Genomic DNA, 23,912 nt, shown 5'->3' with positions numbered 1-23,912 from the left:
GATATATATAAAGCACCTAGCTTAGCACAAAAAAACTAGCTAGTGTTACATGGAAAACTCCCAGAAGACATGCATCAGGCTATTTCTGTTAGTCAACATTTTTTTTGGGGGGGGGCTTATATGTATTTTCTGGATTTGGGAAATGAACATATATTTACTTGTGTAGTTTTATTTATAACAAAGTAATGTCTTTCATTTTCTACTTTTCAACATAGAAACTAAGTCTTTGTAAAATTTATATTTATTTTATTGGAAAGGCAGGGAGACAGACAGGGATCTCCCATCTGCTGATTCACTCCCCAAATGCCTGCAACATCCACAGCTGGGCCAGACTGAAGCCGGGAGCTAGGAACTCCTGTCTAGAGCTCCTGTGTGGGTGGCAGGGGCCCAAATACTAGAGCCATCACCTGCTGTCTCCTAGGGTGTGCATTAGCAAGAAACTGTAATCAAAGCAGAGCCAGGACTTGCACCAAGGCGCTCTTTATTTTTTTTAAGATTTATTTATTTCTTTGAAAGGCAGAGTTACAGAGAGAGACAGAGTTATCTTCCATCCACTGGTTTCCTCCCCAAATGCTACAATGGCTGGAGTTGGGCCAGTCCAAAGCTGGGAGCCAGGAGCTTTTTCTGGGTCTCCCACATGGGTGCAGGAGCCTAAGGGCTTGGGCCATCTTCTGCTGCTTTCCCAGGTGCATTAGCAGGGAGCTAAATTGGAAGTAGAGCAACTGGGACTCGAACCGGCTCCCAAGTGGGATGCCGGCACTGCAGGTGGCAGCTTTACCCTCTATGCCACAGCACTGACCCCACCAGGACACTCTGATATGGGATGCAGGCATCCCTAACAGTGTTTTCATTGGTTCACCAAAAACCTATCCCTAAACTTGTTTTAGCTGGAACCATACCTACTATTTATAGATACACCTATGTGTATGTACTCATGAACATAGGACATGTAGAAACAGAATAAAACAACAGGCCAAGTTATTTTTAATTGTGAGGGAAACACTTTATAAGTTTCAGTCTCCCAATACATTGGCCCATGGAGTACTATCCCCCAAAAAGGAATATCTAGAGGAATCTTTATAATTGAAAAGCTTTAGGAGTCACCCACTCTTGGCTGTGGAGCTCCACTTTGAAAGGTGTATGTGAATTTGCTGCTTCAAGATAGTAATTTACAACCTTTGAGATGTTGATCCCAAACAACCTTTGAGTCTCATTGCAAACGGAAGAGAAGAACGCTCAGAGGGCCCTGCGGGAAATAGTTTTTAGCCAGTGTTCTAGTGCTGCCGCACCTGTTCCTTTAGGTGTGGGAACTGAGTTTGCTATTCCCGTGTGGTCACTCAGTTTTATCAACTCTGAGTATTTGGCTTTCCTTGTAGCCTTTGAACGGTTTTGAATCCAATGGGCCAGGCCTGCAGTACAAAGTTAGCTGGCGGCAAAAGGATGGTGATGATGAGTGGACGTCCGTGGTGGTGGCCAATGTGTCCAAGTACATTGTCTCCGGCACGCCGACCTTCGTTCCTTACCTGGTCAAGGTGCAGGCCCTGAATGACGTGGGGTTTGCTCCCGAGCCAGCCGTCGTCCTGGGACACTCTGGGGAAGACCGTAAGTAAGCGTTGCTGTTTCCTTTGTACTTTTCCCTGGCAAGATAGACAAGTTCAAGTGCAAGTGAAGGTTACGTCCAAAAGTGCTGAAGTTACGGGGATGGGGTTGCAATTATTTTGCTTAATTTCTCTGAGTTTAACCTCCTGCTATGGAAGAGAGGTAGTATGTTAAAAGTTATTCCTTTATTAAGGTTTATTTATTTATTTGCTTTAAAGGCAGAGTTACAGAGAGAGAAAGAGAGCTCTTCCATCCCCTGACTCAATCCCCAAATGACCACAATGGCCAGGGCTGGGCCAGGCCAAAGCCAGGAGCTTCATCTGGGTCTCCCACCTGGGTACAGAGGCTCAAGCACTTGGGCCATCTTCCACTGCTTTCCCGGGCATATCAGCAGGGAGTGGAATCGAAAGTGGAGCAGCTGGGACTCAAACCCCCACTCAGATGGGATGCTGGTGTCACCGGCGGTGGCTTAAACCGCTGTTCTACGACTGCCCCATGACTCTTTTTCCTAAACAGTTTTTCTCATAAAGTCAAATGAACAGACACCCAAAACAGTCTCCTTTCAATTCTTCAAAAATCGGTTGAATAGGACTAGGGCAGGCTTCAAAGCCAAAGGTATTCAAGACAGTGACATTTTTGCCTAAAGTTCGAAATAACACTGAAACCTGTGCTCTCCTTCCTCCTTCCCTGTCGTCTCCCTAGTCCCCATGGTGGCTCCTGGGAACGTGCGTGTGAACGTGGTGAACAGCACCTTAGCCGAGGTGCACTGGGACCCCGTACCTCTGAAAAGTATCCGAGGACACCTGCAAGGCTATCGGGTAAGTGAAGAGGGCTCTTCCCTGTCCCTCCCTTAGCAACGGGGCTCTTCCCTGTCCCTCCCTTAGTACCAGGACGTCAGCAAAGGCCGCTTGTCGCACACACGTCACAAGGTTGGAGCTGTGGGGTTCCTCTGCTCAGGAACTCGTGGACTCAATGCCTGGTTATCGCATCAGGCAGGGCCACATGGGAAGGACCCCATCCAGAGTCTCACTGCATCCAACGTGACAAGCAGAGGTTTTCTCCAGTATTCTAAGATTCTGCCAGCTAAACAATTAACGTGTACAAAACCGGGGGAAATAATTTTTGGAAAGATTTATTTTACTTATTTGAAAGAGAGAGAGAGAGAGAGAGAGAGAGCTTCCATCCTTTGTTTCATGCCCCAAATGGCCACAATGACCAGAGCTAAGCCAGACTGAAACCAGGAGCTAGGAGCTTTTCCCACATGGGTGCAGGGGCCCAAGCACTCAGGCCATCTTCTGCTGCTTTCCTAGGTGCATTAGTAGGGAGCTGAATTGGAAATGGAGCAGCTGAGACTTGAGCTGGTGCCCAAATGGGATGCCGCTGCAGGTGGTGACTTAACCTGCTACACCACAACACCAGCAAAGGAAAACTAATTTTTAAAGAACTTGAATATAATGAAATGCACCTTGCTTTAAAGCAATATATACCACATGTGTTAAACACACAAAAATGGCCTGGTAATAATTTGAGCATTTTAAAATAATTTAGATTATAATTGAGGACCGTATACCAACTGGGTAATTCTTGTAAACATCAATTGTCTTCCTTTTGGGAAGCACAGAAAAATGGATTCCTAGAAATTTTGATTGACTGACATACACCCAAAGAATTATTTTTGTGCACGAAGTCTACGTGTGTGCATGCATGCGTGTGTATATACACACACACTCCTTGATTTGTTAATCCTGACACCTAGCGTTCACTTTTTGTACTGCATCATGTTTTGTTCCCCCCACCACCACCCAGCACTGCCAGATTCTGATTATATGTTGACTTCTCTTGGAAGTGCCTCTAAATCCCTAAGATTTAAAGGAAACTTAATAAATAAACAATTTAAGGAAACAATAAACAAGTATTCACAAATTCTGGATTTGTGATCGAAGTCAATAGATGCTTATCTATCTCTAAAAATTTTGCTTACAACTTAAGGCCAAGAAAAAGTTTTTAATTACACGGAACAGTTTGGCTTCATGGAGAATGCCTAGACTCAGAGTAGAGGGTCCCCTGTGGCTTTGGGAAAGTCCCTCAATAGCGCAGAATCTCATGTACCATAGGAATAATAATAATAAAAGCCTCACTGTGGTTTTTAGGATTAAAGTAAATCATATATTGTACATGAACTTGTATTAACTCAGGAAAAATATGTAAATATGAGGCAGTAATTTTTATTCTTAAAAAGAGATTTTATTTATTTGAGAGGCAGAGTTACAGATAGAGAGAGGCAGAGAAAGAGAGAGAGGCCTTCCATTCGCAGGTTCACTTCCCCAAATGGCTGCCACAGCCAGAGCTGGGCCAATCCAAAGCCAGAAGCCAGGAGCTTCTTCTGGGTCTCCCATATGGGTGCAGGGGCCCAAGTAATTGGGCCATCTTCTACTGGTTTCCCAGACCATAGCAGAAGGCTGGATTGGAAGAGGAGCAGCTGGGACTCGAACCTGTGCCCATATGGGATGCCAGCCCCACAGGTGGAGGCTTAACCTACTATGCCATGGCCCCATGTAATTTTTATTTTAGGAACATTTTATGCAAGTAAAAGACTTAAATCCTTCTATTGCTATCCATTTGCTTGGTGTTCTGGAGAGGACCTACTGGGTCTCGTGCTATTTCGTTTACTTCTCTTCTACTCTGAGAAAACAGGATAGCTCTGCTTTGTCACATCATCTTAATTTAACTTCCCTCTGTGTCTCTGGGCTTCCATTCCTCTGGGCTCACAATCAGTATCCATTGGTTTTGCTAGTAACTTTCTTCGAAAATGCACCAAGGAATTTTCAAGAAAGACAAGTGTCTTCAATCTGTGAGTGTGAGGAATCTTGTTTGCTCCGTCATGCTTTTCTGACTTGCATTCTTGCTGGTGCAGATTTACTACTGGAAGGCACAAAGCTTATCCAAAAGAAACAGACGTCACATTGAGAAGAAGATCCTCACCTTCCAAGGCAGCAAGACACACGGCATGGTACCGGGGCTCGAGCCCTTCAGCCACTACTCCCTGAACGTCCGCGTGGTCAACGGCAAAGGCGAGGGCCCGGCCAGCCCGGACAGAGGCTTCCATACCCCAGAAGGAGGTATGGGGTGGCCAGGTCTCTAAGATCTCAGAATGTAGGGTGTGGCCCAGGAGGCTTCCCATAAAGTATATTCTAGAAGCTCAGGGCTATTTTCCCAAGCACCCACAAAGCTGGCAGAATGGCACTCATGCTGCCCTCAAACACCCTCTCCCTCGACTTACACATTTTCTCCACATTTATGCTTTCCAAAACCTCGGCCATTTGGTGTTCACTTGGGTCGTTCACTGACCTGGGGCAAGTTCTAGAACTTCTCCGCACCCCAGCCGTCTCACATGGGAGGCGTATGACCTCACCGGGCTAAGCTAAGGAGACCACCTAGAGAGGAAGCTGTTCCTATCTGTTGGGGGATGTTTCCAGAGCTTCTTTCTCAGCACACGTTCATAATCTGGAAGTTATGTAGATGTGGAAAGTTGTCAACTTGCGCTGAGTTAGAAGGTTGGACGTCTTGGCTACGTGGGTTGGAAAGAGAAGGGGGAATCATTATTGCAAGAACGGGTGGCTGTGAGTGGGGAGCAGAGAGGGCCCAACACACACGGACGGGAAGAGGCAGACGGGAGTTAGGGCACAGATGTGCTGGACTCTGGGGGTACAGGGGAGAAGGGATCAAAGGGTAAGAAGGATAGGAGTGAGTGGGAAAGACCCTGGAGCTCTATTTTGAAATCTGCATCTAGACAGCCATGAAAATAGACCAGACAGCTTCTGTCTGGACCCCTTAGATCTTTTTGATAAAGGAATTCACAGACGAGTTCTGTCCTGGCTTAGGATTCAGAGCTCCTGATGTTGGCGGCTGCCCAGCAGCCTCCAGCCCTGTGGCCCAACTCCCATTCCACGGCAGGTGCTTATCCTCAGTGTCAGTCTGCTCAGAGGCTCAGGGCTCCTTCCACTCCAGGCTTCCCTGCCTCCAGTCCTTTGGAAGGTTCAGGGGAAGGTCACCCAGAAGAGATGATCTGATCAAAAGGGTTCAAGAACAAGGAAGAGGGGACAGCATGTCTGAAGACATAAGGGGTTCCTTCAGGACACTGAGGGTTGGGTGGTAGGAAACGGTGAGAAAAGAGAGGAAGATCAGCCAGGGAGGACCCGTATCGTGGCTGATCTTGGATGCTGTGGATGTTAACCTACAGCCCAGAGGCTCTTACACTGGGGACTGTGGCCCCATAAGAGAGGAAGTGGCATTGAATAGGTATAAGGAGCCCTATGAGTTTCCTAAAATTGCATGCAAAATGTGTGTGTGTGTGGGGGGGGTGGTTCTAGAGAGAATTTTTGGCTGCCCTCATTGGGCAGAGTGATGGAAAGAAGAGCAATGCCATTACTGGTTTTCTAGAGAATCTGGGAGGGAGCGCTATCATGGGTGATCATAGTGAGGAAGTGGATAAAAGGCCAAGGAGAACCTGACACCCCTCGGCCTTCCTTCCCGAGGGCCAGCACTCTGCCCATCACACTCAGCTCCTGCGCACCTGTCAGCTCTCAGGAGGAGGACAGCCCTGCACCAGGGCAGGATGGCCACAGCCCAGAGCCCCTCAGGCAGAGCGCTCTGTGCGCAGGCACCTGGTTGGCACAAGCAGGCCTCGATGGCCCAAAACACAGCTGCTCCCACACAGCGCTCGGGCTGGAATGATTTCACTTAGTAACCAGTTTGCATTTAATGCAGCACCACTTGTGAATCATGGAAGTACTCTCACCGCTAAAAAGTACTGGATTTGAGCCCATGTAAAGGCAGCGTTATTGTGTGTATTGAGAGGATGGTTGCATTGAACCTAATGGAATTGATGAACAAAAAGGGAGATGAAAATAGCTAAACAAGGACTAATGTATTTCAGATGGGTCAGGAATGAGTTACAATTGACCGGTTGTGTGAGCGTGGGGTCATGTACTGTTTTAATGCACTCTGAAATATTCATAAGCCTTTGTATTGACTGTTTCTCATTCAAAGTCCCCAGTGCTCCCTCATCTTTGAAGATTATCAATCCTACGCTGGACTCTCTCACTCTAGAATGGGACCCACCAAGCCACCCCAATGGCATTTTGACTGAATACACCTTAAAATTCCAGCCAAGTAGGTTGTTGGGAGGAGAGGAGGGGAAATATTTTTTTAAGAACTGTTATGTTTTTAAAAAACACTTTTTTGTATCTAGAATAGATATATAAACCTTCAAGTATAATTTCAGCAAACTTCAAAACATGTTTTTTTTCTAAGATTTATTCATTAATTTGAAAGTCAGAGTTAGAGAGAGAGAGAGATCCTCCATCTATTGACTCACTCCCCAGATGGCTGCAATGGCCAGTGCTAGACCAGGCTGAAGCCAATAGCCAGGAGCTTCATCTGGGCCTCCCATGTGGGTACAGGGGCCCAAGCACTTGGACCATCTTCTGCTGATTGCCCAGACACATTAGCAGGGAGCAGGATCAGAAGTGGAACAGCCAGGACATGATACCCAGTTACCATACAGGATGCTGGTGTTGCAGTTGGTGGCTCCACCCACTACACCACAAAGCTGATACAACTCAAATCTTAGTTTTTAAAGAAAAATGATGTGTAGACTATTGAAAATTAAGTGATCTGTAGAATTTTGAGGGTAATGGAAAAAAATGTAGACAAAAGACCTAAAAGATAAGATTATTTGGTGCAAAAAAATTTCTTTGAATCCAGTGCATTTTCCACAAGCCTTTTAAAGACCCCTACAAAGCAGACCGTTGAGGATAGAGTCCAGGTGAGTACTATCTTCAGTCCAGGCAGCCATTATCTGTAATTAGAAGATGGCAAGAAGAGATTTCATTGGCAAAAGGCCTCTGAAGAAAAGATTTGGGATTATTTAATAGTTTGTGGCTCACCTCCAAAACCACAAAATAAAAAATGCTGGTATCGTTCAACCATACAATTGCCCTGGCTTTTAAGCCAGTGGGAACATAGCCCCATATTGTATTGTAGTATATTATACTACACTATCGGAGCTGTCAAAGGTTATCACTTGGTTATATCAGGCCAGGAGTGAGGAGGATTAGAAAAGTCAGTGTAAGGCAGATGTGACATTTCTGGTTGACATATTTATTTACAATAGTATTCCTGTCACGGTTAATGGAGAATACACTTGCCTGTTATTTTCTGATCGACAGTTAACAGCACACATGAATTAGGACCTCTGGTCGACTTAAAAATTCCTGCCAACAAGACACGCTGGACTTTGAAAAATTTAAATTATAGCACTCGGTATAAATTCTATTTATATGCACAAACATCAGCAGGATCAGGAAGTCAGATTACAGAGGAAGCAGTGACCACTGTGGATGAAGGTAAGATGGGTATGTACAAAATCCATGGGATGATAAGCCGTGTGGGGTTAAAACAGTTCTAGTTTATGCTTTCCTTCCTGCCATGGAGTATCCTTCTTACCCAGTTAACACAAACACTAATTTGTAATTTCTCCTTCTCATATGTAGTGAAGTCCAAATAGTTATTTATTTCATATTGGAATAACTAATGGTATTTTTTTTTCATATCCATGTGAAAATATTGGGATGGGAGTGAGAAATTACAATATTTGCCACACTGGAATTCAAAGTTAAGGCGTTGTTTTTCCCTGTCTGCAACTTTATGCATACGAGTATGTGTTAGTACATATTCATGTAGTACATATAGATGCACACACAGATTTGCATCCCCACATACACATAGTATATGTAATTCTAGTCCTGGTTATGACTCACTGCAGAAAAACCGTTAGTCCTCACGCTGACTTGGGTTTCCTAGCCAAGAAATCAGGACTGTTCCTAAGTAGTGTATTTATTTTATGTTTCAGCAAGGGACTTTGTATTTTGGCATGCCATCTGGTACAGAGACAGAAAAATAACCTGATTAATGTCTTTATAAAAGGCATTTACATGCCCTTTCATACATTTGGAAAAACATTTTGACAGTTACAGATTCAGCGAAAATGATCGAAAATATCGTACAAGATTATCTGGTTTTGCATGTTGCTAAACTGTAGAATTGCTTAAGAGGTATTTACTTATCTACCATAGCGTAAGAAACTGACATTTCTCACCATATGTGGTTTTGAAATATCCTATACCAGCTTAGATACTAGACAAGCATGAATAATGCATCCTAAATAGTATGTGGATTTGAGTCCTGTGTAAGTTTGGGGACACTGACAAATCTTTGTCCCTGGTACCTAATGTGGATGGTACCTTCATTCCTCTTGCATGCCATAGTATTTTGATAAGTGTTTTGTATCGCTATACATGCTCACAAGTGTATTACATCTAACTATATAGTGTCCTGTTTCTGTTTCCCTCATTAAAGCTGGTATTCTTCTACCTGATGTAGGTGCAGGCAAAGGTAAAATAACTCATCTGCATGACTTTCTACATGTGTGAAATTTGCAATGTTCAACGTGGGGAAGTGCAGCATGGGTAAAAAAGACAAAATAAAACGTGCTTGGAACCACCAAACTAAGGAGAAGATCTTGGCTTTACAATTAATGTTTAATCTTATTTACAATTAGAAAGCCACGTACTGAATTCTCCCCAAATTTTTTTATCAAGATTTATCCCTGGTGCAGATCCCAACCTTAGCTTTTAATGACACGATTTTGGCTGGATCAGACAGGAGCACCACTGTGGATTTGTCCCAGATCCTCCACATGGCCATGCCACGTAGCAGGAATTCAGAAATACCAGTCCTGTGTTGAAAAGATCCTGTGAGGATCCGGGTCGGCCCAGCTTCCTGTTCTCATCTGATACAGCTGCACTCCTGTCAGACACGCTGCTGCCATCACATGCCACTGTCCACTTGGAATTCTGGGTTAGCACCCCTCCCACTGGGCTGGGACTCCTGCTACAGAGCAGCAAGACTCCCCACACACTCTGCTTGTTGTTTTTTTCCATCTTGTCCTCAACAGGCTGTTCAGGGTTCCTACTGGGGCAGAGCCAGCCGTCCTCAAGGGGTCACTTGTGTTCTCCTTTGCCTCGGACAGCTCCCGAGGTCAGAAAGGCTTTTTAGGGGGGATGGTGCTTGAGATGCTGTAACCTATCGTCCACCTGTGCAAATGCCAGAGTGCTTTAGGTCTCTGACCCTTGGCTATTGGTTGACCAGTTGGCTTTTACAAAGCTGCAGTGTCCTGGCCACTGGATGTTGTTTTTCTGAGAGTGCTCTGGGTCATGGGTTTTCTTGGGCTTTGTAGGCCACACAAGTGCAAATAGGAACGAAGAAACAGAAGACCAGGAGCTGTATGTGCTATGCCTGATTTTATTCAATTCTTGTGAGCTTGGGCTTGATGCATTTCTTCTGTTTTCTTAGCAGTTCACTTACCTTCAGAGCCTTGGTAAATTATAAAATGTACATTAGATAGATTTTTGGAGTGACTGGATTGGAAGTGTAGCCATTTCCAGCAAACTTGATCATGTTACATTCGTGTATTAGACTTGAAAGAACAGACACTTGAAAATTCCAAACTCCCACAACGTTGTGGAAAGGTGTGAGCATATTTCTATGTATGCTTCTTTTCCAGAACAATTAGGTAGCAAGTAAACTCCTAGGTTGTTGTACAATACTTTCCTGATGTCTGCTCATCAAAGCTTTTAGGTAGAAGCCAGGCCTCTTTCCTCCATGGTGGCCACGTCCTTGTGGCTGTGCCAAGAGTTGGTGGCAGAGAAATTGTGCATCCCCCAGGCTGCCTGTGAGGAAGTGTGACCTTCTGTGGAGCTCTGGAAGAAACATCACTTCCTGCTTTTGATCAATGAAAGCTCAAAGACATTTTTATCAGTAGAGTTTTGGGTTTGACTACTTGACGAATCTAAAACTGTTGTGCATGACAGGAGTCCCTCAGTATCTGTTGAAGATTGGTTCTGAACGCCCCTCAGATGTCAAGCCCCTTGGATGCTCAAGTCACTTCTGTGAAACGACCTTGTGCCTTCAAATCGCCCCTAAATGACTGCACTAGCTAACACACAGTGTGGATGTTATGTAGAGTTGTCATTGTTTGGGGGCACTCATGACCAGAAAGATAGTCTGCCTGTGATCTGTGCAGACGTGATTTCCTTGTGGAGTATTTCCTATCCCCAGCAGGTTGTATCTTTGAACTTGGAACCTGCAGACGTGGAGGCAGCTGTGTCACTGCAGAGACAGGCTACTATGGGATGTCTGGAAGCTTGTTAAGCTCTGGTGTTAGAATCAGCTGGACCTCAGATAAGGCATAATGTTTTTAAAAAAGCTGAATCTGCCCTATTTTCAATATTTTTTACTAGTGCAGTAGTAATTAAGCATTACTGACATAAAATGAGATCGTGTTGCCATGAAGACTGTTAACTGCTTCAGCAGAATTTGTGAATCTGAGTGATTCTTCCTTATTCTTTTCAATCTAAGAATGAATTCGGTGTGCCTCTCTGTTTCCCTTCTCTGTGTGAGATTTAGTTCTCTACAATTCTTACAAATTTTAATTTTTAAGTATATCTTTTATATTTTAATTTAAAGCAGCATAGCAGGGGATAAATGAGATAATAGCACATTGAGGAAAAAAAATGTTATCCTTAGCTATGGAAGCATCAACATCTAATGTGACTTCATTACAAATTGTCATTTTTTTTCCAAAAGTGATTTTAATTCACCTCTACTTGAAGAGGGGAAAAGAAATACACTGAAGTTTGTATTTTTATTGTTTTCTTACAATATTTAAGAGATGTTAAGGAAACCTAGGCTTTGAGTGTGTGGTTACAGAGATTAAATGGTAAAATAGAAGCCAAGATAACTCAATTAACAATATTATCCTAGGGCCTCAATGGGTGTTTTTTTGGTTCAGTGAATAAGTGAATGAGTGGGGATTAAAGGGAGGGAGAGTTAGAAGTCTCTATGAGACAAGTGACCAAACAGCATAACTTCCGAAAGTGGTAGTATTGTCTCTCAGTGGCTTTAAGAATAAGCTAAATAAAAGTTTCCAGTACACAAGACATTTTTCTTAGCTACCATTAACAATACAGTGATGTGAGTTAGATTTTTGGAACGTATTCATCGATGTCCACCATCGCCCCACTTCCCAACCCATCCCCAGATCTTAGATGCCGCTATACCACTCTCTGATACAGAGCCTTTTCTATGTGACTTGTGGAAATTCTACGTGTACGTGAGATCACGCAGTATTTGTCTTTCTATGCCTGGTTTGATTCAGTTAGCATAATATCCTCCAGGTTCATCCGTGTTGTAGCTTATATCCAAATTTCCTTCCTTTTTATGATCAAAAGCTTTTCATTATATATATTTCCCATCATTTATCTATCCATTCATCTGCCAGTGGACCCTTGAATCGTTTCCATAATTTGACTGTTGTGGCTACTGCTGTGCACATGGGTGAGCAGGTACCTCTTTGAGACACTGATTTTATCTCAAACCTGCAAACAAAAACAAAGTAGTTGTAGGAGAAACTCTAGAAAGGAAAAAGAGCCTCCACAAAGACCACTGTATATGAGGAAACAAATTCTCCTCTGTTAGGAATATTTTATGGTTCTGTCTTAGCTTTTTCTACAGATGGTCCAAAACTAAATTCCTCATTTCCATGATTCCAAAATTTTTGAAATTTACACACAGGTCCATGTTATTATCTCTGTTGATTGATCATATTCCTGTTATGATCTATTTCTTTAAGAAGCAAATCTCAGAAAGCTAAAATGAATTAGGTCCCCAAAATAACTCTGCATAATTCAGTGATCGGTTTTGCTTTCTGTCCTTTCCTTATTCTTAGCACAAAAAAGCGTGAAATATGCATGTGTTGCTAAATTAAATTTCAGAGGTCAAGTACATGATTTAACTTCTGTTTTTAGTATTTATTTACTTATTTCAAAGACAGAGTTACATAGAGAGGTAGAGACAGAGACAGAGAGATATCTTCCATCCGATGGTTCATTCCTCAAATGGCCACAACAGCCAGGGATGGGCCAGGCCAAAGCCAGGAGCCAAGAGCTTCTTACAGGTTTCCCACGTGGGTGCGGGGGCCCAAGGATTTGGGTCATCCTCCACTGCTTTCCCAGGTGCATTAACAGGATGCTGGATCAGAAGTGGGGCATCCAGGACTTGAACCAGTGCTGCAGGCCAGGGCGTTGATACGCTGTATCACAGTGCCGGCCTCGTGATTTAACTTCTTTAATGCACTTCTCTTTTTGATGTTAAGACAGATTTTTTTCATTAAACTTATTTCAGCAGAATCCTTTAGCTTCTAAGTTATGCAGCACATTTTAAACTTTAATTATGGAGTCTGAATAAACCCACTGATACTTTCTGAGTTACTACCTTAGTGCATTTTCTCTGGGGTAGTATATTGATTTTATTTTTTAACTACCCAAGTTATACATAAATAGATGAGTTTTAATTTAAGCTATCCAAATAGAGCTGATAGAATCGGATTCAGTTACTCAAATACTATTTGTGAATGACTTTAGGTACTGTCATTACTCAGTAGCAAGCAGCATTCATAATTTGGATTTTTAAGAAGCTGTTCAGATTACATTATGAATTTTCAGAAAATGCTGTGTAGCAAATACAACTGGTTAGGCTTTCTTGCTCTCTGGGGTGTGCCACGTAAAACAGGTCTTGCTCCTTCATTTCTTCCTCCTTAACCTCGGGTAGAGTGTATCGGGCAATCAGAACTCAAAAAGTAGCCATGTGGTGTGGAGCCTGATTTTGAATTTGATGTCCCACAGGGACTTCTGTCCCCGGGAATCCTCCACAATTCCCCTGCCTGTCTTACATCAGTAACCAAAGACCGTGGTCTCCTGGGACTGTGTCTACTGGGCGACAGTTCACATGGTTCAGAACCCATGGAGTAGAACCCAGACATTTTAATATCATACAGGATACTTTGATATCAAATTATTTCCCAGTGCCGTAATCTAGTCGAAGAAAACCCTTTCTGTAAAGAGAGTGAGGTGTGAGCCAATCCTAAATTTCAGCAGTGAATTTGAACTTAATTTTATTTACTACTTCAGTGGATCTAAGCTTACTTTATATTTGCATGGATGGCGCTGAAAGAGGATTGTTTGTTTTGTTTTCCTGTTGTGTGTTTAGTTCAGGCAGTAATTCCCAGGATCAGCAATCTAACTGCTGTGGCGCTGAGACCTATGTCAGTATCAGTTGGGAATATGAGGGCCCAGAGCCTGTGAACTTTTATGTTGAATATGGTATAGCAGGCAGTAAGAAACAGTTTCATTACCAGGTCTTTAATTTGGGTTTGCATTTCAAGAGAAGAAAAATGTTGTTAAGGATTTACGGTCAGTTATCTTGAAAAATAACTGGATTCAATTAAATGAATCAGTTATCTAAAAAAAAAATCATAGTGAATTATGCACACAGTGTAAATATTTTATGTATAACTGGAAATACCATTTTTCATGTTATTTATAATGAAGGGCATAAATTACATTATATGTGTTATTTTTCATAGTGTGGTACCTACAACTGTCTCTATACCCACAACACATAAACAACAGTAATAATTATATTTCTCAAAGTGGGAGCAGCAGAGAGGAAAATTTCAAATTTGACCTCAAAGGAGCAGAAATCAAACCAACTTGAAAATACTCATTTTGCACAAACTAACCCAATAAGGTTTAAACAAAATTGCGTAGAATGAACCTACTGGAGGAACATGCATTGTGTTACAATATTCGACATAATCCCAGGTCAGTCACTCAGCTCAGACCCCAGCCACCTCTGCTGGGGGAGGGGGCAGCTGTGATTCTCAGCATTCAGGGAAGCCCAGGGTCCCTTTCAGAATGTCGTGTGTCCTGTGTATAATGACCTGTGCGGTCAGTGAGTATTTGTGACAAAATGTTGAACATGGGCCAACTTTCTGCTTAAGGCGTTATCATGCAAATAAATGCTTTTAGGGGCCTGGCGCCATGGCTCATTTGGTTAATCCTCCGCCTGTGGAGCCAGCATCCCATATGGGCGCTGGGTTCTAGTCCCGGTTGCTCCTCTTCCAGTCCAGCTCTCTGCTGTGGCCCAGGAAGGCAGTGGAGGATGGCCCAAATTCTTGGGCCCTGCACCCGCATGGGAGACCAGGAGGAAGCACCTGGCTCCTGGCTTCGGATCGGTGCAGCGCGTTGGCCATAGAAGTCATTTGGGGAGTGAACCAACGGAAGGAAGACCTTTCTCTCTGTCTCACTCTTTCACTGTCTGAACTCTGCCTGTCAAATAAAAAAAGAAAAAGAAAAAGAAAAGAAATAAGTATCCTTTTAGAAAGACCCATACTCATATTTGAGAAAGATTGAATCTCTAAACTGGATAAATTTGATGGCCTTTAAATTTGCCAAAGATTCATCTTGTGAATCTTAAAAAGCAATTCGTCCCATACTTCACTTAAGCTGTTTAATGTATGATCTTTCTTTTTATAAACATTTTTACAGAAATTCAACAATTTCATAAGGCAAAGAGTAGATAAAGAAATTTCTTTTGTATTAAAAACAGGAATAAATATACTTATTTTGCAATCTGGATATCTAGCCAGTTTTTCTTTGAGGATATTTTTATGTAGGTCCTCATTTTAAAAAAAATTATTTTTATTTATTTGAAAGAATTACAGAGAGAGGTCTTCCATCCTCTGGTTCACTCCCCAAATGGCCACAATGGCCAGAGCTGAGCCGACCCGACGTCAGGAACCAGGAGCTTCCTCTGGGTCTCCCATGTGGGTGCAGGGACCCAAGGACTTGGGCCATCTTCTACTGCTTCCCCAGGCCATAGCAGAAAGCTGGATCTGAAGAGGAGCAGCCAGGACTAGAACCGGCGCCCATATGGGATGCCAGCACTTCAGGCCAGGGCTTTAACCCACTGTACCACAGCACTGGCCCCTGTAGTTCTCCATTTTAATTGATTCATTTGACCTGACTAGAATTACAACAATCCAAAATGGTAAACCCACATATCCTAGATTTTATTTCTAGCTTATAAGGAATTTTCCTTGCTTGAAGCATAAAGTGACTTCCAGTTCCTCAAAATACTCAAATTGGTTGTTTTTGCAACAATTCCATAGGCAAAGCAGAATGGAGAAAAGAAATTGTGAATGGCTCTTGTTCTTGGAACTTCTTTGGGTTAAGGGGCTAATACCAGGATCAGCATATACCAGGATCAGCATATACCAGGATCAGCATACAAAGTTCCAGCTGGTGCTCGGGGGCGCTCTGGTTCTCTGAGTGCAGAGAATGAGTCTGAGACAGGCCCGGTGAGGTACACAGCACCCCAGGGCTGGCTTCACAGTCAGAGGTGGAGGCTGTGTCTTCACAGGTGGAGACGAGGCTGGTGGGGCTGTGTCGTGGTTAGGGAGGGCCATGAACATCTTTCTGTGGGGCCCGCTGGGTTGGGAGTTTCAGTTCCTAATTCCCTTTAGCTGTTTGAGTCAAATGAATTACAGGATTGAGCAAGTCAACTTTTGCCACGGTATTACCAAAAACATATTTAATATGTTAATGTTTGACCTACATAATGTAGATAATTCCATTTTTATATCCCTTACATGTACAAAGTGCCCCTCAGAATTCAACTGAAGTTGAAATGCTTTTGCATTTGAAAGTAACATCAAAAAAATCACAATTCTTTGTACCAAAATGGACTACAGCACAGCAGATCCCAACAGTGTGTGTAGATAGCTGATGTTTTATTGAATTTCCATGGAACAAGAAATTTTGCAATTCATGTATTACATTTTTATCACAACAAATTTGACTGTTCTAACAAAAAGTTTTCATGTGAAATACAAGAATGTTCCCATTTGCTTACAAGACGAGAAGCAACCCTTGCCTACTTCTGTGTAAATGAGGATTTTGTGGTATGCATTCAGTTTTTGGTTCATGTCCCTAACTGTGTTCAGTCACTTCATGCCTTCTTCAGGAAGTATTGTGTAGCCTGTAGAACTCATAGACAAGTTGTGTTTTTTGTGTGTCTTTTATTCACAAAGCAGGATGATTTTTAAAGTAATTTTTCATAATTGAGGAAACATCCAATCATAGGTGGCTTAAAAGAAGAAAGAAATCAAAAGTAATATTCCATAATATCCAACTATAGTTTTTAAATCTCCTTCTGCTAAAATCATAATTTTCTTTAAAAAATTTATTTATTTATTCAAAAGGCAAAGTTACAGAGAGGCAGGGACAGAGAAAGAGAGAGAGAGAGAGAGAGGTCTTCCATCCACTGGCTCACTCCCCAGGTGGTCACAATGACCAAGCTGAACTGATCTGAAGCCAGCAGCTTCTTCTGGGTCTCCCACATAGGTGCAGGGGCCCAAGCACTTGGATCATCTTCCACTGCTTTCTCATGCCGTAGCAGAGAGCTGGATTGGAAGTGGAGCAGCCGGGACTCAAACCAGAGCCCACATGGGATGCCAGCACTGCAGGTGGCGGCTTTATATGCTACATCACAGCGCCAGCCCCTAAAATCATACTGTTTTAACAAAAATATCTTCCCTGCTATTTTGTTCCTTTTTGCTTCATGTCCATTTTTGTACATACTTTTAGGAAAATGCTATATTACACATAAAAGGGAACTATCTCATCAATTCACAGTCTTATAAGGTTTTTGTTCGTGTTGCTGATAACATTTAATTTGGAAACATAAAAGCTTAAGTAGATATTCTGTGCATACTGTCCTCAGCTCTCCTCTAGGCTGGGCAGGTGGTTTTGTCATTCAGTCCTTACAGCAATCCTGTGACTGCCCTCTTCCACCTCGTGTCAATGCTCAGAGAGGGGTAGGACCTCCCGGGGTCACCAGCAAGAACAGGGTGAATGTTGACATGAGACGCTCAGCCTTCCAGCACCAGGAGAGAGACCCTCACTACACCCCAGGCCCAGGCCCACACCAGAAGGGAACGGATCCTCTTGGAAGTGACTGCTTCCGTAGCACCTAGTGTCAGCTACTCTGCAGCCCTGACGGCTCCACGTGCACTCCCGAGTTGCAGGAGAGTTATGTGCACCCTCAGAGTCAAGTGGCATCATTTTGTTGTTGTTTGACCTCTTACAGGACACAAGGCAGGCCCTTTAGCAAGCTGACCCTTCCTCAGTGGTGTGATGCCACTGTTCCAGCAGCAGCTTCCAGGCAGCTGGAGGAGAGGGATTGTGTTGGGTGGGCTGTTCTTGTGTCCCGGGGATGAAGAGACAGGATGAGGAGACACACCACTGGTTGTCACTTTGTACGCACAGGTGTGACCATCAGGAGGAGTAAATATTGATTGGGCTCTGATAACTTTAGTTAGCATATTCCCCCTAGGAGCTAATGCCGTCCCCATTCTAGAATCTTCCACTTGGTGTCGCTGCACCTCCCTTCTCCCTTTCTGTTTCTGTGGCTCTGTGCTTAGCACTGCCGGGTGAACACTGGTGTGAAGCTTCATCGTTGGCTCTTACTCCTCTACACCAGGCATGAGAGCATACTAGCTGGCTAACTTTTGAACTCTGCATTCTTGAGCTGCTTCTCTCTCCGAGTTTTGCTCATTTCAGGAACCCGGATCCAACTTTCGTCTAGGCTTCATAGATAATAGGACACTGTCTCTGCCTCTTGTAGTCTGGGCTTTTAAGATCTATTTCTCTTCTTCTCCTGTAACACACATTGAAGACCAAACAAGACTGCAAGTGTCGGGGCTGGCACTGTGGCGTAGCAGGTAAAGCCATTGCCTGCAGTGCCTACATCCCATTTGGGTGCCGGTTTGAGTCCCAACTGCTCCACTTCCGATCCAGCTTTCTGCTATGGCCTGGGAAAGCAGTAGAAGATGGCCCAGACACTTGGGCCCCCGCACCCATGTGGAGCCCTACACTGGCTCCTGGCTTTGGTTCAGCAGCACAGCTCTGGCCTTTGTGGTCATTTGGGGAGTGAACCAGCAGATGGAAGACACCTCTCTCTCTCTCTCTCTCTCTCTCTCTCTCTCTGCCTCTGCCTCTCTGTAACTCTGCCTTTCAAATAAATAAATATTTTTTAAAAAGAGTGCAGTGTTCCAAGGCTGTGTTGCTTCCCCATACTGCTGCATGAATCCATGAGTGCCACCACACCTGGTATTGCCAGGTGTGACCTGCTGTGACATCTCATTAATGCCACACTCGGCTGCCTCTCTTCCTCTACCAAGTCTCTTCTCCTCATATCACAAAGGATTTAAATATTTGTTTTTTACTAGGACCGACAGCTTCTCTGTTAAACTTTGGCCCCCTTTCAGCATCTTCCTTTCTTCCTTCCTTCCTTCCTTCCTTCTTTCCTTCCTTTCTCTCTCTCTCTCTCTCTCTCTCTCTCTCTCTCTCTCTCTCTCTCTCTCTCTTTCTTTCCTTATTTCTAGATTTATTTATTTGAGAGGCAGAGTTACAGACATTGAGAGGGAGAGACAGAGAGAGAAGTCTTCTGTCCACTTGTTACAGCCAGAGCTGGGCCAGGCTGAAGCCAGGAGCCAGGAGCTTCCTCCGGGTCTCCCACGTGGGTGCCAGGGGCCCAAGCACTTGAGCCATTTTCTACTGCTTTCTCAGGCCACAGCAGAGAGCTGGATCAGAAGAGGAGCAGCCAGGGTACGAACCTGTACCCAAATGGGATGCTGGTGCCACAGGCAGAGGCTGAACCTACTAGACCACAGTGCCATCCCCTTAGCACGTTTCTAAGTATTCTAACTGAACAGGACATTTTTATGCATAGGGGATTCTTCCTAAGTATGCTCCAACAAATACCCATTTCTGCTCTCTCCTGTACCCACCTTGTGGTGTTTTTTCTATGATTCTGAGAACCCAAGAGCATTTTCCTCTGAGACCCCCTACTGTGGGGCACGGGTTGTCCCTGACACAATAGCAACATGATAACAGAGGAGTGTTGTTAAACTTCTGAAGCAGGGGGTGCTGAGGCATAGTGGGTAAAGCCGCTGCCTGCAGTGCCGGCATCCCATATGGGTGTGAGTCCTGGCTGCTCCACTTCTGATCCAGCTCTCTGCTATGGCCTGGGAAAGCAGTAGAAGATGGCCCAAGTCCTTGGGCCCCTGCACCCATGTGGGAGACCTGAAAGAAGCTCCTGGCTTCCTGCACAGCTCTGCTGTTAACGTCCAACTGGGGAGTGAACCAGCAGATGGACAATCTCTCTCTCTCTCTCTCTCTCTCTCTCTGTGCCTCTCCTCTCTCTGTGTAACTCTGACTTTCAAATAAATAAATAAATCTTAAAAAAAAAACTTCTGGGAAACAAAGCACATCCATCTCTCTGCCTTATTTCCATATTCTTGATATGTGTTTATCACTTTATGGATTATGTAATACATGGAGATGATTTTATTACAAAATTTTCACCTAGAGTGAAAATACTCTTTCACTCTTTCCCACTCGTTCCTGTTAATACCAGCCAAGGAGACTCGGAGTCTACAGCCATGGGTCTCATTCTGTGAGAATGAGACTGTGGCTGTGTGTGCAGGCGTGTGTGTAATACGCGTGGTTGTGGTTGTGACTTGGGTGTGTACGCTGCAGCTGAGATGATTTTAGTGTCCTGAGAAGGCCTGAAGCTCTTGTAGTCATTCTGAGCTTTAGATTCCTGCTGTCTGAATGGGAAGTCAATCGTGGTTACTTCTACTTGCACCGTTTCCGTTTCATATCACCCTCAGGTGCATTCGTGCAGATGTGTGTGCGTGCACGTGTGCACCTGCTAACATGTTGTGCCTGCCCAATCTTAAAGTAGGATAGGCAGATATTTGATTCTTTTTATTCCTTTTTCTTTAGCCATGGAGGCAAAAACTCAAAGTCCATTTGGATATTTATTTACCAGCTTTCGAAGAAATACATCCAATCTTTACATAAGTGCATAAAAGCAAGCTGCCAGCCAGTTCAGTTTTAGCAGTCAATATCTTTTTTTTTTTTTAAGATTCATTTATTTACTTGAGAGGCAGAGTTACAGACAGAGGGAGAGACAGAGAGAGAGGTCTTCCATCCACTGGTTCACTCCCCAAATGGCCTAAAGGCTGGAGCTGCGCCAATCCTAAGCCAGGAGCTTCTTCTGGGTCTCCCATGTGGGTGCAGGGGTCCCAACACTTGGGCCATCAATTGGGAGCTGGATTGGAAGTGGAGCAGCCGGGACTCGAACTGGCATCCATATGGGATGCCAGTTCCAAGGTGGATGGCTTAACTTACAACACCACAGCACCGGGCCCGGCAATCACCCTCTTTGTAGGACAATGCTTGTGCTTGTATTTGAGCATTTTACTACATTTCGCCCTTATCAGTAGCATTCAGTTTGAGTAAAAATGTAAATACTAAGACCAAGTATGACAAGGCTGTACGTCATTAAGCCTACCGCAAACAGGAACTCCTTAATTTCAATCAGGTGCTCAAGAGACCACTTGGTTTTTAGTTCAGCATGGAAGTAATGCACATGGAGACCATGTGTGAATTGAAAGAAATACAATGGACTTTTAATTTTTTTTTTTTTTTTTTTTTTTTGCTTCTCAGTATGGGCAGTCCCTATAGTGTTGGATTCTTTGTTCAGATGTCTGCATATTTGCTGTCCTGATGTGTTTTCAGGAATGCGTTAGAGCAGTGGAGCATAATGTCTCAGTAGCATGTTCTCCCTAGTCACATAGACACAGGTCCAATTCCAACTCTCGGGCATAGTCGTTCACCACTCTGGGCATGGTCATTTAATGCCTACCTCAAAGGATCATCGTGAAGAATAAGTGAGATTATGCACTCAGGACCGGGCCAAGCATTTAGTACTGTTAGCTGTCACTGTCTTCAGTTCACTCACATCATGATGGTTGTGGTATACGAGTAGAAGGGGGAACCTGTCTCTCTTCTTCATTGTTTAAGATTTATTTATTTATTTATTTGAAAGAGTGATAGAGAATCTTCCATCTGCTGGTTCACTCCCTAAATGCCTGCAATAGCCAGGGCTGTGCCAGGCCAAAGCTAGGAGCCCAGAGCCTCTTCTGAGTCTCCCACATGGGTGCAGGGGCCCAAGGACACAGGCCATCCACTGCTGCTTTCCCAGGTGCATTAGCAGGGACCTGGATTGGAAGTGGAGCAGCCGGGACTCAAACCAGCATCCTTATGGGATGCCAGCGCTGCAGAGGTGGTTTAACCTGCTACGCCTCAGCGCCAGCCCCAGAACCTACCTGTATTCATGCTTCACTTGTGAAATGCGCAATGCAGCGTACTCCCCAGCTAATGAGGCACATGGGACTACTGGGGAAAGGCCCCTGGCCTTTGATTGTGTTCCGGATCATGCATTTCTGCTTCTTTGATTCTTTAAACATGCTTCCATGCATTTTTTGAACATTGCTCTTCACACTTGATTTGCAGCATTTCATTTTCCTCCCCATACTTAGTGTGGAGAAAAAAAAACGCAGTGAAGTACTGCTTCTGTAACGTGCAGCAGAGCCTGGTACACATGCGGTCAAGCTTATTACCTCTGCAGCCAGCGATCACACACATCCAACCCAACCATGGGAAACGTATCCAGAAGGAATTCGGTCACATTCAGTGCATGAAATGGGCATGCTTCTGGGGTCAAACGAAGAAAGACTTCTACCTTGATTGTGGCCAAAAAAGAAAAATTAAAGGCCTTTAAAAAAAAAAAGAATTCACACCCATGAATTGAAACAAATCCGCATGGGCATGTCTGAATAGCCATTGATGCTGCACTTTGTCCAGTATGATCGATACATTCGCGTCATTCCAGAAATGCTGATTATTCTCAGGCTTGCTTAGGAGTTTTGCACACCATGCCTAGTTGAATAAGGGGCTTCATGTTTATTTACGCAAACAGATGTAAAGAATACTTGAACATGTAAATGAGTATTTTCTCTTCAAACTGGTCCTTTCCTCCAGTGATGAGACCACTGACCAAGATATATGTCCAAGTGTTTTGAAGGGTCCGGATCCTAAACAATAACAAATATTGGTTCTTTTGGCTTTTCAGAAATTGCTGTTCAGAACCAGCTCTTGTAAGTGAGATAAATATTTTGGATACAAATTCTGGTGTTATATAAAATAATACAAGTGCTCGGTCCCCACAAGAACTGGTTTTCTCGTGCAGACCGCTTTCTTTCTTAGAAGATTCCCGAAACATTTTAAAAACAGCAGCGTCATTGCCATGACATTTTAGCCTCCAGAAGTGGTTTTATTTGAAGGAAAAATACTCTATTAAATGTATATATTCTGTTCTGTTTTAAATCTAGTTTTATATTCTTATCATCGTACTTAACAATGCAGAATTTATCCTGTAAACAGTAAATTTTTTAACTGGTTTGGGAATTTGTTTCTATTAAGAACATAATGTTCAGCAGGGTTTATAGCATTTAATGTTATTAGCACATTTCTCTATTAGAATTTTTTAGGTGATGATTTTTCTCCTTAATTTTTGCTAAGAGAACATTATTATTATTATTATTATTAATTTTTGTGATAGCATTTTAAATTTACATAACAGGGGCTTAATGCTCCACCAAATACTGATGAAATTTTCCTAAGTTAAATTTATAATTCCTGATGGATAACCACCAGGTTCCAGTTTGGGGCCATGTGTAAAACATATAAACAGACTTATAGTATAGCTATTTTTTAGTATAAGAAATGATGTTGTTTGCATTTTCCCCTTAATCCATTCCCACCGACTCCATTGGTTTGTTTTCCAGCCATGGCAAGCCGGCAGGTGGATATTGCAACTCAGGGCTGGTTCATTGGTCTCATGTGTGCTGTTGCGCTCCTCATCTTAATTTTGCTGATTGTTTGCTTCATCAGAAGAAACAAGGGTGGTAAATATCCAGGTAAGAAAAAAGATTAAAATTGCTTTATAATGTTGCATAATTACTCATTATGCTAAAAAGACATCATGGGGTAATCACAGAGATTGCAATAGGAAATCTTGCCAGAGCCCCGTACTTGGATTTCCTGTTCAAACAGTTTTTGAGCCCTTTTTATATCATGGCAACATGAACACTGTCAAAGATCAGAAGGCCTTTGGAGGAGTTAATGAATCTCTTCTCTGAAGACATGAGTGCATCTGCTTCTTTAGGATCCGCGTAAGCTGTGGATGCTCAAGTAGCACTTGAAACCAACTGAGGAGGGCTTAGCGCATGAAGATTTCCAGGGGGAGCAATGCATGCATGAACCAAGTCTTGATACAGTGATATGTCACGTTCCTTTGCCTGTAAGGTTGATGGTTTCTTCAAGTTAGTGTGTCCAGTGAAGACAGACTTCCAAGAGAACAGACTTACAAAAACAGTT

General features: G+C 43.4%; 1 protein-coding gene across 1 annotated transcript in view; it reads left to right on the top strand.

Moving 5' to 3' along the window:
• Window positions 1–23,912, top strand: part of NRCAM (neuronal cell adhesion molecule) — a 75,617-nt gene that overhangs the window by 37,524 nt on the left and 14,181 nt on the right. Inside the window, 12 exon segments of the mRNA XM_062198923.1 lie at window positions 1,377–1,602; window positions 2,302–2,417; window positions 4,514–4,718; window positions 6,649–6,771; window positions 7,830–8,006; window positions 9,019–9,054; window positions 13,768–13,803; window positions 13,806–13,892; window positions 15,731–15,799; window positions 15,831–15,919; window position 17,470; window positions 23,321–23,452. Of these exon segments, the coding sequence (XP_062054907.1) occupies window positions 1,377–1,602; window positions 2,302–2,417; window positions 4,514–4,718; window positions 6,649–6,771; window positions 7,830–8,006; window positions 9,019–9,054; window positions 13,768–13,803; window positions 13,806–13,892; window positions 15,731–15,799; window positions 15,831–15,919; window position 17,470; window positions 23,321–23,452 (1,297 nt within the window).

This window comes from Lepus europaeus, chromosome 1, assembly GCF_033115175.1.
Source record: "Lepus europaeus isolate LE1 chromosome 1, mLepTim1.pri, whole genome shotgun sequence".
Taxonomy (NCBI): domain Eukaryota; kingdom Metazoa; phylum Chordata; class Mammalia; order Lagomorpha; family Leporidae; genus Lepus; species Lepus europaeus.
Note: the sequence above shows the minus strand (reverse complement) of the source record. Positions and strands in the feature narration are given on the sequence as shown.